The sequence below is a fragment of the Lathamus discolor genome, chromosome 3 (assembly GCF_037157495.1).
Source record: "Lathamus discolor isolate bLatDis1 chromosome 3, bLatDis1.hap1, whole genome shotgun sequence".
Classification (NCBI taxonomy): domain Eukaryota; kingdom Metazoa; phylum Chordata; class Aves; order Psittaciformes; family Psittacidae; genus Lathamus; species Lathamus discolor.
Genome location: NC_088886.1, coordinates 142,687,538 through 142,703,494, shown reverse-complemented (window position 1 = coordinate 142,703,494; position 15,957 = coordinate 142,687,538). Strand labels below are relative to the sequence as shown.

Below are 15,957 nucleotides of genomic sequence, written 5' to 3'. Positions count from 1 at the left end.
CATCCTGATTTCAAACCTTCACACAGAAATTACAGCCTGGGAATGGCAAGTCAGGTGGTCAAGACATGGGTCATATCTAAGGGCAAATCAAATGGTGGCGATGTGTGCTCATCTGAAATTATGGTGTCAGTGTAAGAAGAAACTAAACTGGGAAAGAAAGATAATGTGGAAGAGGTGAACTGTGTGTAAGCATTGTAGGGGAAGTTCCAGTTAACTGCATAGAACTCCTGTCATCTGTCTGCAGACATCCAAAAGCTAGCTAGTCCTGGGCCAGCCCTATATTCTTCCTCCAAGAACTGATACGAATAGCTCATATAGACATATATATATATATACGAATATATATATTCATATATATACGAATAGCTCCCTGTTTTATGATGGGATCACTCACCATTCTGAGTATTTTTATTCCTCTGCCATTGACTGTTGAGCACCCCTTTGCAACTAGCTCTGGAACTAAATTTGGAGTACTTGCACAGCTAATTACCATTATATTTATCTGCTAAAAATTAACAACTTTGGAGAGATGTGTTTGGGGAACTTCAACTCCCCATATTTCTGTGGAATTTCAGAGTTTTCATAGGCCACTTAGGGCTGCACATCTGTAACAATTGTTGTTTATGCTCCTCCCTATTCGCGTATGTTGGAAGTCTTATCAAATTAGTATTCAAATATCTGAATTTTCCTGTCTATTGATTTATACACTCAAAGGAGTCCCTCTCTAGCAGACTCTAGCTGATAGGTGTATCAGACTCAAAGCTTTTTGAATACTTTTTGACTGATAAATTTGCCTTTATCTGTTAATGCTGCTGTCACTTTTTTGTAGTCTTTGCTTTCCATAGACCTATTTGTCAATGTTTTTGTCTCTGAACAATGTGCATGTGTAGTAAGTACTTGCTACTGAAATTCATCTCTACTTGCAGAGGCTGTACAAGGAGCATGGAGAGAATGTAAAGCATCAGTATACACCCACAACAGATCTTCCTGAAATCCTTCAGGCCAAATTAAATGCTATGAATATCAGTGAGGTATAAATCTGAGCTTTAATATTTTAAAGGGAAGTGAAAAAGTTGATAGTTCTTTGTTGTTAGTCTTTCACAGGAAAGCAAACTAAATTTCTTTCCTTTCCCTAGTATATGATCATTCTGTGGTCTAAAGGTTTCTGAAGTAATATGAGAAATCAAACTTCTTCTAACTTAGATTAAGAACAAATCTTAATTTTTATAATGGACATTTTTAATGTGACTATTCCTGTTGTGTATTGATAGTTTAATTTGTGTTAGCCCTCTGTGTTGGAGTAGAATGAAACTAATGTGGTAACCTTGCTAGGATAGCAATAGCATTGCTGTTTCAACCCTCTGAACAGCAACTCTTCTTTATTCCTGTTCTGTATTTCGTAGATTCACTATAAGGAGTCCTGGCGAAAGATGAAAGACGGTGGCTATCAACTGAAACTTGATGCCATTCCCTTCCAGGCAGCAAAGACTTCGGGTGAAATCATAAGTGATGTACGTGAACTTACTGCTGATATTGTCCAGTAGGATATGTCAGTCACTCCAGACTTTCTGCTCTGCTGAGTGACACTTGATGGAAACAGCATGTCTTGATAACTCTACATTTGGGAGACATATGGCCTTGGTCTAGTTAGTTGTGCTTTTGAAGGTGCAGCCACAATGAAGTGTTACTGGTAACTAAGCAAAGGAAGGTTTGCAAAAGCAAACATCCCCTAGCAAAGTTGACTAACTTATCTGCTGTAAGTGACTGGACAATCACAGGGATTGTTCAGAAGCTGTCAGCCACTGTTAGTTAGGCACGCTTTGGAAGAGATTGCTTATTCAGGAAGTTCTACTCTTCAGGGTTTGTCTTGAGTGTCCTTTAAAGGTTGTAGAGATATACAGATAAGTATAGGAGACCAGTTAGTTGTTCTGACTTTGCTAGAGAGCTGATGGGGAGAGGCTCCTCAGAGGTTGAGTCTGAGGTTGAACTTGTACCAGGTTCTTGTCTTCCGCCACCTGTGTAATAGCAGGTAACTAACCCAAGCTGTTTGTAAGTGTTCATTGTATTTTTTGCGTGTTTTTCTCTCAATAGGATAAGGTATTAAAATGTTTGCACAGGTGACATCTTCCAAGTATCCACTAAAAGTCCATTCAGATTTAGTATCATACTGGGTATAGCCAGAATTTATTGTCCATAGCTCTCTTTCTATAACATTAAAACCCTTTTATTCAGGTTTTAACAATCTGACTAATACTTCAATTCACATTTCTATTCTTATTTCCTTTGTAGCACAAGTATAAGGAGGCATTTCAGAAAATGAAAGGACAGATGCTTGGCTCACGTGGCCTGGAAGGTGATATTCATATTGCTCATTCAGTCCATGCAGCATCGTTGCAGAGTGATGTAAGTATAAGAAAGAAGATGTGGGCATTTTGGAAGTGGTTTCCTAATAGTAAGTAGTTCCTCATGGAAGATGCACTTAGCTCTGTGGAATAGCTTACTATTTAAGAATTAGGGCTTTCTTCCCCAATTTCCAGATATGTTGATATACTTATGATATTCTTGGCATTGTTTTACATTATTGACAATTCCATGAATTTGAAAATAAAAGAATATTGTGCATTCTTGCACAAACTCCTCCTGCATAAAACTAATGCCTAGCATAGAATATTGTACTGAAAGTGTCACTCAGAGGCTGATCTAACTGAAAGTTGGTAGTGTGTTTTGTACAGAAGTAAATTAGATTTGGTAGAGATACAAAGTTATTCAGTAATTACTTTCATTTTACTGTTTTCCTGAAAGACAGAAGGATGAATGAGTTTATGGAATTTCAAGTTGGCCTTTTTTGGTTGGGAAATGGTTCCCACTTGGTCTTGGTACATGCTAAGAATTACTTTATTTGTTCATTGTCTGTAAGAATCATGACTGTTCAGTGCATTTTGAACACTGTGGCTTGATCAGAAAGCAGTGAAATATTTGTCTGACTTTAAACACATAAATAATCTAAGAACTACATAACTTACCATAATTGTCCATAGTAAGCCTGATTGTGAATATAGATGGGAGAGTGTTCGTGGATTTCAGTGAGTGCTCAGCTTGTACTGGGATTCTCTCTTGTGTGATGGTATGTTTAGTCATACAGGTAACACTAAGTATCTGAAGAATTCATCCATCTGTCAGGTTATTCTAAATCAGTTTGATGATCATCAATAACTCTGGATGTTCATTATCTGGATGAGCAGCCTGAACATCTAAAATTTGCATAGTCTGATAAGGAAATGTCATGTGAAAAAAGTTCTTTGAAGATTTGTACACCTTTCTTTTCCTGAACAGAGACAGAATGGGAAAAAAACAACCACTAAAAATCCCATTTAACACTATGAAATGAAACTGGCTGAATCGATGGGGACCAACAAATAATTTGATTGAGAATTCGTGCTAACTATAATATAAATATGGCTGTTTGCATTTTATCCTCAGGCAGTAGCTTCACCTTTTTATTGTGCTTTCGAGAAATACAGTGGATTAAAATTTCATTTATCAGCTTGGTAATTCTATAAATTCAATGTATCCAGTTTTCACAAAAAAATATAAATGATATCTCAGCTTAATTGACTATAATGTAGATGGCTACTATTTTGATGAAGAATAGGCTGCCACATATTCTAACTATTGATCATTCACAGTATAGTTAAACAAGTTGGGAACTTACCTTTAGAAAGAATAATTTATACTGGATAATGGAAGAAATATGGAGAATGTGTCTTCTAATCAAAACCTGAATTCTAGTTACCATGCTGTGCTATGTGATCTGGTTTTAATTTGATAGGTGAAATATAAGCAAGGTTTTGAGGATATAAAGACTCATTTCCACCTGCCACTGGATATGATAAACCTGGTACATGCCAAGAAAGCCCAGTCTTTGGTCAGTGAACAAGAATACAGACAGCTGCTACACCAGTACACTTCTTTGACTGATGATTTGAGGTTGCGGTGTGCCAAGAATGCAAACAAACTACAGAGTGAGGTAATTGCGAAGTATCCCAGCAATATTTCCCTGTTGGTTTTGATGCAAGAGAATTCTGTTCCAAATCAAGAGAGCTGACAGTATGTATTTGAGCAGCAGCTGAGGGATAAACTATGGCTGTTCCCCCTTGATTGCATTCAGGAATGAGACATCTATCTTATTGGGCAGTTGTACAATGTGTGTGTACGCTATACCACCAGGTAAAGCATAGTAATCTTAGATGATCTGGCAGAGAAGTGTTTGCAAGTGAGGGTGTTTGCACTGTTGGTAACATACTCTTTTTAAGATCTTGCTAATCACACAGACTGGTTGCCATCTAGTATTTGAGTTGGTTTGCATCTGGGCGATATTCATATGTACTTCCACAAGGAAGATGCCTATTGTTAAAAATCTGATTTTTAAGAGATTTATAAGCTCTGCCCCAAAACATAACCACTGAAATTCTAAGAAGGATGAGTTTAGCTCTCTACATAATCTTGAGTAAATTAACTTGATAATGCCTTACACATTCAAGGGTAGGCTGTGTCTGTAGGCACAGCCCTGAGCAAAGGGCTTTTAATAGATTACATTGCCTCTGGAGACCTCAGGAGGGGCTGTATCTGGCTCCAGAATGCTACTGTATATCAATTTAACACTTTCGGCCAGAAATCTTAAAGATGTCAGACTGTGTTCAAACAAGTATAAACATCAGTTGCCAGCTGTGCTGCCCTAACTTGAAAACACATGTAATCAGAAATTCTGGGGCAGGTTTCCATCCGTGCCTTTCTTTGAGTTGGGAGTGAAATGCTGATTGGCAGCAACACATCTCAGAGTGCAGAATGTGCTCCCTCTGGTGCTAATAGCTGAAATTAGACAAGAGACCACCTTCTAGTGTTCTCTCTTACTTTCCATTTCATGAAGAGTATTTCCTGTATGCAGCACCATTGATGCCTTTGAGTCTAGAGATTAGACCTGGATGGAAGGGTAGCTGGTTCTCAATAAAATGAAGGCATCGTCCTTTTCCATTATAAGTAGGTAGCTGAACCAAAACACCTCATTAACTAAAGCTAGTTCTTCCCACAGTAAGCAGTAGCAGTTTCCACATATCCATCAAGTAGGCAAATCTGTGCTTTCCTAGTTGTTTGGTCTGTATAGTTCTTTCTAAGCAGAAAATCCCCCTCCACACACTTATCATCATCAAATGAAATAATATTTGTCCTAATGTATCTACCAGTAACCTCTTGGTAACTTTTGAAAAAGTAGTATTTCCAAGGAGTCCCTGCTGGGTTTGGTGGTCTGGAAAACATTTTAACAAAGTCTGTATAGTGGCTTATAGTGGTATTTTTCCTCAATGTTCCCTAATTATATTTGACTATTCAGAGCTATTAAAACATAAGGCTATCTTGTCTGCAATTCCACGTACTGAAAGGTTTCCAGCTTTTAGTTAAAAGTCTTTTCATATACTTTTCTAGACTGGTCTTATATATATTTATAAATAAATAATACCTATGATTTAGATGTTATCTATGAAGAAAATTCATATATCTATCTAGAAAAAGGTTTTTCAAGCTTACAAATGGAAGTTAGGAGTCCAAGTATCATTCAGTGTTCATGAGACTTAGTAGTCCTCAGAATCTTGCCTCTGTACTGGAGATCTGCCAGGGCTGAACACACACAGACACATAAAGAAAGGCAAGAATGTAAGGTAACGCATATGAACTCTGTGGTAGATACTAATTTTAAATGGATTTATTTGAATATTGTATATATTTGGATGAATAAATATAGGGCATCTCAAATGCAAAATTGTAATTACTTCTGCTTGGTTTTCCTTAGAATTTATACCGGTCTGACTTGAACTTTATGCGAGGAGTTGGATGTATTACTCCAGGGGCTCTAGAGATTGAAGGAAAGAAGAAAGCTTCTGAACTCATCAGCGAGGTAACAAAAGAGGGGTTTGATTTCCCAACTACAAACAAGAATTTGCCAGACGTCTTTTTATTAAACTGGGCTGGCAAAGTGACTCACTGGATAATGCTAGGCTCCCTCCCCTTACGTTTGATCATTCTATTTGTGTCCTAACTGCAGATGGGTGAATCTGAAGGAGTTCAAGGTTTTGCAGACTTTGCTAATTGTTTTCACAAATCTTTTCTCCTGTGTTTCAGACTCAGGAGGTTGTTATTTTATGTTATTTATTTTAGAATCGATTTTATTTTTTTCAACTAAAAATCAGGCTGTGCCTATGTAAGTACCTTGTACTGTTTCTCTAAAAATAGGCTGACCTGTGGAGGGCACAATATATTAATTACACTGTCCTCAGCTCTGCTGCTGCTTTACACTCTTAGCCTGGTTTTCACTTGCTGCTTTTGTGTGCTATTGTTTTCAATATTGATTTTGCAGTGATCTTGCAGTTATTTTGCTCACAATTCTGACATAGGACCACAGGCCAGGTGAAACCTTGTTTGTCTCCCAGAAAAGTTCAGCAGGCTTGTGCAGCAACTTCTCTCTGAGTGGGTTTGCCTTTACTTCAATTCCACTAGCCAGGGTTAATGACACCAAGGAGTGAAGTAACCTCATTACTGTATTCAGCATAGCAGCACTTTGGTTTTTTTACACCTTGTTTCTTACGTACTTTTCATTTCCCCTGTGAGACTTGAATACACCAAATTGAGAGTAGCAAAAGGTAAATTAGTTTGATGCTCAATAGACACATACCCTTTCCAAATAAAGTTTTAGGCACAAGAAGCAATACTAGACCACTGGTATTGGAAAAATCCCTTAACTGACAAGACACTTTAGTTATTCTGTTCCTTTTTCTTTGTGTGTGAACTCAGAGTAAATATCGTCAGCAGCCACATTCCTTCAAGTACACATCGGTGACAGACTCTCCTGGCCTCCTTCATGCAAAATTCAGCAATATGATTGCTAATGAGGTAGGTTCTCCTAACGTGAGTGAGAAAATATGCCTTTCAAAATGCAGCAAGTTAGGGATGGAGGAGTGGGAAAGAGACAACCCTGCTCTGAAAGCAAAATGCATCAAAAAGAAAGCAGACATCACTGATTTGTGCTTTTTCACAGTCAGATCATATTTTATTATTTCCAAACATTTTAAACCATTTTCAATTCTATCTCTTTTAAAAAGCTTAAATAGTACCCATACAATAGAGTTCCATTGTCGGGTTTTGTAAATGAAACAGAGCCTCAAAAGATCAGGTCTTTGGGGTGTTCTTGAGGGAGCTCATTTGCATAGTATGGTCCACTTTAAGGGGCTCCTAAAAAAAATAATCACATTTCTAATTTCGGAAAAATGCAAGACGAAGCCCAGAAGCAAGTTATCAAAATCATCTATAATAACATGAAGAAAAATCCAAGCCAGAAAATATGGCCAGTCTAACAGAAATGCCTACCTTTTTATTTAACACACATTCATGATTTGCTTAATGTTCATAGGTCTACTTCGGGCCTGCTGGGAACGTAACAGTGCAAGGCTAACAATGTAGCGGGTTGGCATCATGATTTGTGTATAAAATTTAATGTCAAAGTTTTTCCTGTCCAGAAGAAAACCCCACTGCAATTGCAGTGGTATATTCTTAGCTGGTTTTTGTGCTGATTGACTATAGTTGTCATAATCATAAACAACTTACGCCCTGCTGTTACATTAGTGAAACAATAAAGAAAATGAATTGTAATTGCCTTTTTGATCTCTTTCCTAGCGCCTGTATAAAGCGGCGGGAGAGGACAGTCAACATCACTATACACCAACACTGGGTCTGCCTGAGTTTACACGGGCAAGAATAAATGCAGCCAACCTCAGTGATGTAAGGATTTGTTCTGTATTTCTTACATTTCTTGGTATGGAGGATGAATTGTACAGTGGCAGGAAAGATGGATATAAGTAGAGGACTTCTTAGGTCTATTCTATTTTTTCTTTCCTTGATTTGATTATAATATCTATCTCCATTAGCATATAAAAGGTTGTGAGTAAATTAAATCTACGTAAAGAACGAGACATGTTTTGTCTGCGTTAGTAGGATTTCCCAAAGATAATTTAAAAAAAATCTTTTGATTACGAAGAATGAGACTGTAATGCAGAATAACAAATGAAAGAGGGTTCCTTTGTTTGTTCCTTTGTGCATTTGAAAGTGAAACAGCAATCTACATGTGCCTTTCCTACTTTAGGCAAAATACAGAGAATCTTGGCATAATCTGCGTGCTCAAGGCTACAAGCTGACAACGGAAGCACTCCCGTTCCAGACTGCCAGGGCCTCCAGAGAAATTGCCAGTGATGTGAGTTGAATGATTCAACCTTCCTTCTTGCCTAAGTCTTGTTAACTTCATGTAAAACAATATCTAAAGCAGATTTTACTGAATTAAAGCAACTCCATAACCATGTGAGACAAGTGTGAGACAGAATATATTACTTATGAATGAGATTCTTTGTGTGAATTAAAAAAAATAAAGAGGAGGAAGAATTGCCTCTAATCGGGAACCAAGGTCGTTAAACATCTTCCAGTGGGAAATAGCTAGTGAACTGAAGTATTTGCAGACAGACAAATCAGAGGGATTCTGCTCCTTTCCAGGTTTTCAGCTCCTCATATTATCAAGTGCCTGCTAACTCTGTCCACCCTGCTTTGAGCTTATTTTTTAGAAGTGCTTAGTGCTCCTGAATTGAAATAATATTAGAAGAAGCTGAGTGTTCTTTGAATGTCTGAAAATCAGGAGTTACCTGTCTGGTTAGGAAGTGAAAATCAGGGAATGCTCCTGTAAATATTTGTTCCCTTAATTTAGGAAATAGAGGAAACAAATCTTATCCTTAAAAATATCCTCTCGTCTGGATTGTTGTTTGCAAACCCCTCAGACATGGCAGTATCCATTTCTCAGAAAGCCTAAGTTCATCCTTTCCCCAGAACAAATTTAATAAATTCTAGGAAAAACTGACAACTGAGCTAAATTTGGTAAAAGAAATCTTCATTTTATATAGTATTTAGTTGCATATTTAATCTCTAATGTGATAAAATATGGATATATTACATGTATATTTGGTTTATGAAGCAACTGTTTCTAGCTGTCATTTATAATGTATACTTAACCATATTTTGCAGAGTGCTTTTGCTTACAGCTTCAGATCTGCTCTAAAGGGTACAAGTCCGTAACAGAATTACATGCACTTACAACAGATCTGAATTTGGACCTTCATCTTGGAAGCACTTTATAAACATTAGCTACTGTAATTTAATCCCCACAACTCTCTTGTGTGGTAGATAAGTGTTATTATCCCATTTCAACTACATTATGAACTCTTCAGGGCCCAGGCCTTCCCTTTAAAGTTCCAAGCACCCTGTTGATGCTGTATAAATAATCATTATCGTCATCATCACTATTTCACAGAGAGGATAAATGCAAGATCATAGGGAGAGTCATAGTCCCAGCTAAGATGAGAATGAGGGGTTGCTTGTGCTTATTCTTGTGCTCAGATCACCATCTTAGGCTTCTCAACATAGTTATTGATCCAGGAAAACTGAATTTACTCTTTAAAATAGCTGGGTAGCATTTGCAAATGTGAAGGCTACAGAGTGCATGATGTTTCTCTTTGGTATAGATTTTTTTATTCTGCCTTGTGTTTGTTTTTCTTATGTTCTCATTCCTAGCAATAGGAATAAAACTCTGAGAGATAATAAAAGTACATGAACTGGGGTTAAACATGATCAATGCTTTGGGCATATTCAGAGAATGCATTGAGGTGTGTTTAATGTTGCAACTACTGTGGTATTTAAATTGAGAGCAATGAGAGATTCAAATAATTAGTTTCTAGTGCTGCATACTTTGGCTGTTTTTACAGACAGCGTAGATGATTCAATGACTTATCCTAATTTAGTTACAGCAGCCAGTCTAAGTTTGGCACTGTTTCACTTTTACCCTTTTTTATTTTTAGTACCAGTATAAACACAACTTTGTGATGGAAAGGGGAAAGCACATTGGTGCCAGAAGTGTTCTGGACGACATCAGGTTGCTTCATTGCCTGCATGCTGCCAAATTACAGAGTGAGCAGGAGTATAAGAAGAGGTCCCAAGAAGTGTGGTCTCGGTATCATTTGCCCATGGACATGGTGAACCTTGTCCATGCCAGGAAAGCCCAGGCCTTAGTGAGTGATCAAGATTACAGACGGAGACTCCACGAATTTACAGCAGTCCCAGAAGACATGAAGATGAAATGGGCCAAAAGAGCCCACATGCTACAGAGTGAGGTAAAGACTAACCCTTCTCTTAACAGCAAATTGAATTTAGCAGTAACACAGCTTTGAGTGACTGGCACGGATGATTGTGTATTGACATTGGGCAATGTGTTTAGAAAAACTATTTGTAAACTTATGTATGTGTAGCAGCAAGATATCTGATTGCTGCTCACATATAGAATATATGTGAATTAGAAGTTTCTGTGTTATGAACATAACAGAAAATCACTGTAGTCCATGTTCGTTATTCTAAAGCTGAGGGATCTACACAGTCTTCTCTCAGCTGTTTGGGTCACAGCCAGTCAGTGGTTTGACAGCCAATGCTCTACATGCAGAATTCTTGGAGCAGAAGGTTAAATGCTCAGAGGTTGATTTGGGATATGTTAGAAAGTAATTTTGCAAGCAGAAATATTCATATCAAATAACCAGTTCCCCAGATGTGCTTGCAGAAATTGCTCATGCAGATGTAAGTTTGAGGCCCTCAGTGATACAGTTTAGTGGTGGTCTTGGCATGCGGTAATGGTTAGACTTGATGATCTTAAAGGCTTTTTCCAACCTAGTTGATGCTATGTTTCTGTGATAAGTTCAGACAAACTGTGATGACAGAAATGATGGAATCTTAGCATGGGCCACATCCGTGCTCATTTTGCCTTAGACCCTTTCTTCAGGGACAAGCCATTGGCTATATGTGCTTTTAACAGATGTAGATGTTGAGTGCATGCATAAAGCTGCATAGATGCAGGCAGCTGTATTGTGACAGTTCAGGGTCCAGTGTCATGAACTGCTCTGTAGCAGGAAGCTCTGCCTAAAGAGGGACAGGGTGGGAGGTAAGAACCTCAGCACTTGGCTCCCCACAGGAGGAGACCTGTGGGGAGACCCCACAGGTTAGAAATCCAGAGAAATTATAAAGGTAGTTTTGTCTGATACCCTCAGTATGTAATAATGTACAACATGCTTGAGCCAGCTGGCTGTTATGTCTTTTTGCATATAGGGCAAAAAAAAGAAAACCCTGAAAAAACAGATGATTTGATTAAAGTTACACAGTCAGCCACTGTCACTCTGAAGGAGAAGTCAGAATTGTTGGGAGTGTGGGTGCTTTACCGGCTTTCACCTTTTATTGGGTCTGCCTTGCTTTCTTTACTGGATTAGGAGGTAGAGCAAGCCTTTCATGTGAGTAAAGAAAGAGTCCTTCTAGAAATGGGGTTAATGAGGAAGTGTACACCAGATAAAATAATTAGTATTCCTGACTTGAACTCACCTCAGAAAATTATTTCAAAAGGGGCTCTTTTACGCCCAGTACAAACAGGTTATTACTGCTTTGAGTCATACTAATTCACTCGTGGGGCCTTCTCTTGTAACTTGCATATGATACATTATTTAATTCCTGGTGGAATGAACAAATGCAAACAGTTTGGCTTTCCTATGTGATATGTGCATGGCAAATGAAAACCCACAAAATGTTAATAAGAATCAGGGACTCTTTTTAAGAAACCTTAATAGCTGTGGATACAAAGCTGATAGCTAACGATTTTCATTTTTAACAGCACCGCTATAAATCAGACCTGAACTTCATGAAAGGAGTTGGTTGGATGGCTCTGAGATCTCCGCACATAGAAAGTGTAAAGAAGGCTGGAGAGCTCATCAGCGAGGTAACTGATAAATCTTTCATGGGATAGCACGTCTGTAGGAATTGTTTACCATCAAGGCTCCTCGTTACATGACACTTACGAATGTAGCTTATCATTGCCTTTTGATGTGGGAGCCTGTTTATACAAGGTGTAAGTTACCAAGAAGCAGTATGGGAGATGCAAGTCCACTGTGTGACACCTGCTGAATATTTTCCATTCCGAATGAAATGCAGGAGTATAAACAAAATATGTAGCAATAAATAAATGCGGTAAACTCCATTATGAAATTCTAAGCAGGTGGTTATGGAAGTGATATAGAAAGATACAGCATTGACAACCACACTGAAGGGGCATTTGCCTGTTCAGTATCATACATTAATAGAGAAAAATTATGAGCTGTCAAAAGTGTGGTGTTCAAAAGCATTTTGCCTGTGAATTTTCAGTGGGAAGTCCTTCTTGCACACACACAAAAGGAGGTTTAGTGCCTGGGCACCACAGCAAGGATACGGTGATATGCCCATTCCCCAGCTCAAAGAGCAACTGAGACTATAGCAGAACAGTATGTTTTTAATACTGTGGCTTAAGGAAAGTGGCTTTTATGTGTTACTCCAGTTATCACATGCTTGGAATTGTGATATATCATTAACAGAAATGTCCTGTGTTTTATTTTTTCTTTGTTCTTGTTGCCTTCTCTCCCTCTCAGATAAAGTACCGTCAGAAGCCAGAAAGTTTGAAGTTCACTGCTGTGGTTGACTCTCCAGATTTGATTCATGCTAAAAACAGCTACCTCCAGTGCAGTGATGTAGGTTTCATTTTACTATAAGTGATCTTAACTTTTGTTGTGCTATAGTGCATAAAAGAATTGATCTCAACATTACCTCCAGTATCAGTTGCATTCAATAACTTTTGACTCCACAGAGACTGTACAAGGCTGGAGATTCTGAAGCTAGGCACAGGTACACCCTGCCTCCTGACCATCCAGATTTTATCCGAGCCCGCCAGAACGCCCTTCACCTCAGTGATGTAAGTAAGCCTTTTACATCATGGAGTTGACTTGGTACACTTGCTAGGGAATCAAAACTTCCATGTATATGTAGAAGCCAGGTTCTCTGAGCCTGACAAAAACTAGAAAAGCCGGAGGTTGTGGACAGCCAACATGTTTCTAGGTTTGATCTGGAGGGAGCAGGAAATCTGCTGGTGTTTATTTTGAGAGCTAGTTCTACTTTATAGGGCAGGTAACTATTATTAAGGATTTCAGTCCTTCAGTATAGGTCTGCTTAGTTACAAATTTAAATCTCTTTATGTATGTTTGGATGGGGGAGAAGAGAGAATCCTCTTTCTTTGACTGTATAATCTACCTGTACAACACTGTGTTGAACTGATCCTTTAGGCACACTTGTAATCAACCTGGATGCAACTGAATCAGTGAGTGGAATTGGTTTAAAGGGATTTTGTTTCTATGTTATTCCAGACAGAGGCACTCGGTCTATTCCTAATCTACTGTTCCCAGATTAAATAGCTGTTGTCTTTAACTGCAGGGTCACAGTGACCTTAGTTTATAAGAAGCTTTGAGTTCCTAGTTTGGTGATAGGTGCTCTATAGGTGAAAGAAACAAGTAGGATTTGCATTATTTGAAGTGGTAGAGGAGAAGGTAAAAGGCAAAGTGGTGATTGCACAGATGAAAGGTCAGCTCTAGATTTGTTAGCAGGGTATGCAGTAATGCTTGCACTGCTTCTGCCCAGGCTGACTCGCAGGATTTCTGACATCTCAGTTTACCTTCAAATTAAGCACCACCTAGCACTAAATTCATGAGTGAAACAGAAGAATATCTTTTAAAATGTGAAGTGGACTTTGCGCTTGTTTTCATGTGGTCACAGACCTCAGAGAGGGTGAATCAAACACTGAAAGCAAATGAATAAAGTCAGAAAGTGACAGCCAATAGTGTCAGTTGAGGTATCATGGCTGTGTAGCAGGACCTGCAAACTGGAAGCTGTTTTAAGAAAGCTTCTGATGGAAGAAGAACGAAATCTAGAGCAATTTCTCTTCAGGATGTAAATGTATTTCACATCCTCAAAGTCACATTAAATATGTTAGAACTGGCTGTTACTCCATATGAGTTAATGAAGCCACATGTGGCTGGGGATAGAGACAGGGATCATTTGAAAAGCTTGAAATAACTGGTATTGAAATTATGATGCCATGAAACCCAAGACACTGCAAGTGGATGCATCAAAAGAGAGAATAAGGGCAATATCAATGCAATATTGATGTGACTGACGCATCACAGATTCTAATAGAAATTAAATCACATCAAAACCAACCACATTCAAGTACAAAAGGAAACCCTGGTGGCACTTTTCAGATGAGGCATTTTATCATTATGGCGAATAGAAAAGAATTTGAAGTGCTATAGAACTGGATCAAAACCTTGGAGATAGTACTGATGACTCTTGATACAAATAAGCCCAGTAGGATAAAACATTTATTATTGCAGTTATGGGACTGCATTTAAGAAACTGCAGGGGGAAATGACTCTTTTGTTTCTTTCTTTTCAACACAGAAATTGTATAAAACATCTTGGGAACAGACAAGGGCATCTGGCTATGATTTTAGGATTGACGCCATCCCATTCCAGACAGCAAAGGCTTCAAGAGAGATTGCTAGTGATGTAAGCATCTTTCTGTTTTAAACACTTCCCAACCCTCTTCCCATGCCGCCCCCAGCCTGTAAAAAGGAGTGAATTCTGATGTAAGTGAACCTTGTTCTGGTTTGGAAAATTGGTGATCCAGTGAATCAAAATGCCAGTTATGTGCAATGATTTCCAACTAAAGGCTCCCATTAATAATGTCCAATACCAGGCTGCTCTGTTTCACTTCAAAGAGTTATTCTTAAGAAGGAGGCATATTATGATGTAGTTAAATAAAATAGGTACTAGGCTATGAATAAAGCATGGTCTAGAATAAGTGGGTCACCTTTGAACACAGAAGACCACAGTTGGCAAAAAAGCTTGAAGATGAAGGAGCTGTTGCTTGAGCTGTGTATTGGGTGCACCCGAGAGTGCAACAGTAAGAAGACCTCTCGTTGCTTTTGAGAGATGAGTATTTTGGGGTCCCTAAGTGTACTCCTTTAAAGATTATCACAAAGGGCATTCTTCCAAAGTGTCTTGTTAGGAGATGTAGTTTGTTAGCAAACCAACCCTTGATCTTAGGGCCCTATAGGATCTAGGGGAGGGTAAGTTATTTCATCACAGAATGTGAAGGCATTCTGAATGTGAAAATGAGATATTTCTCTGCACTTCCTCCAGTACAAATACAGAGAAGCCTTCCTGAGAGACAGAGGCCAGCGGATTGGATTCCTCAGTGCAAATGATGATCCCAAAATCAGGCATGTCCTCAGAGTGGGGAAACTCCAGAGTGACAACCAATACAGGAGTGGATGCGCCCAAAACATGACACAGTTCCAGAGTCACCTCAACCAGCCAGGATTCCTCCATGCTATGAGAAGCCAGCAGCTTGCAAGTAATGTTAACTACAAGCAGCCTTTTCACCAATACACTTGTGATCCTGAGCAGCTAAATGTGAAGCATGCAAAGCAGGCATACAAGCTACAGAGTGATGTAAGTATAGCTGAATGACACTGTCTTTCCAAGTGCTAAGAGCTGTCTGTGGTAATGTGCTTTGCAGACCTTGCCTATCAACCAGATCACATTCTTGAAAGAACTACAGTCTGCTGAAAATGAATATTCTATTTATTGTAGACTCTTTATATACTCTCTCTTGAATACACAGTGTGTGGTTTGATTAGAGCCAAAGAAAATAATACACACTGGTGTGTGTTTCATTCTCTCAGGTAAAATACAAGTCTGACTTGAACTGGCTCAGAGGCATTGGCTGGACTCCCCCAGGTTCTCACAAAGTTGAAATGGCAAGAAGAGCTGCCGAGTTAGCATACCTTCGGGAAATGGCATTGCAGGGTTCTTCTCCCCAGTATGGATATGGAGTTGTAAGTAGAGTAAACTGTTCTTCTCACAAATCCCAACAGCTTTGCTCTCTAGATAGCAGACAGGCACAGAACCTGTTGAATGCTTCTGA

At 38.7% G+C, this 15,957-nt stretch overlaps 1 protein-coding gene across 4 annotated transcripts in view; it reads left to right on the top strand.

The window, feature by feature from the left end:
- Positions 1–15,957, top strand: part of NRAP (nebulin related anchoring protein) — a 55,893-nt gene that overhangs the window by 36,788 nt on the left and 3,148 nt on the right. For all 4 annotated transcript variants that reach the window (XM_065672286.1, XM_065672284.1, XM_065672287.1 and 1 more), the window contains 15 exons: positions 927–1,031; positions 1,404–1,511; positions 2,290–2,403; positions 3,830–4,027; positions 5,843–5,947; positions 6,841–6,939; positions 7,720–7,824; positions 8,186–8,293; positions 9,939–10,250; positions 11,783–11,887; positions 12,570–12,668; positions 12,785–12,889; positions 14,427–14,534; positions 15,171–15,482; positions 15,716–15,868. In XM_065672286.1, coding sequence (XP_065528358.1) covers positions 927–1,031; positions 1,404–1,511; positions 2,290–2,403; positions 3,830–4,027; positions 5,843–5,947; positions 6,841–6,939; positions 7,720–7,824; positions 8,186–8,293; positions 9,939–10,250; positions 11,783–11,887; positions 12,570–12,668; positions 12,785–12,889; positions 14,427–14,534; positions 15,171–15,482; positions 15,716–15,868 — 2,136 coding nt within the window. The remainder of the gene's footprint in view (positions 1–926; positions 1,032–1,403; positions 1,512–2,289; positions 2,404–3,829; positions 4,028–5,842; positions 5,948–6,840; positions 6,940–7,719; positions 7,825–8,185; positions 8,294–9,938; positions 10,251–11,782; positions 11,888–12,569; positions 12,669–12,784; positions 12,890–14,426; positions 14,535–15,170; positions 15,483–15,715; positions 15,869–15,957) is intronic.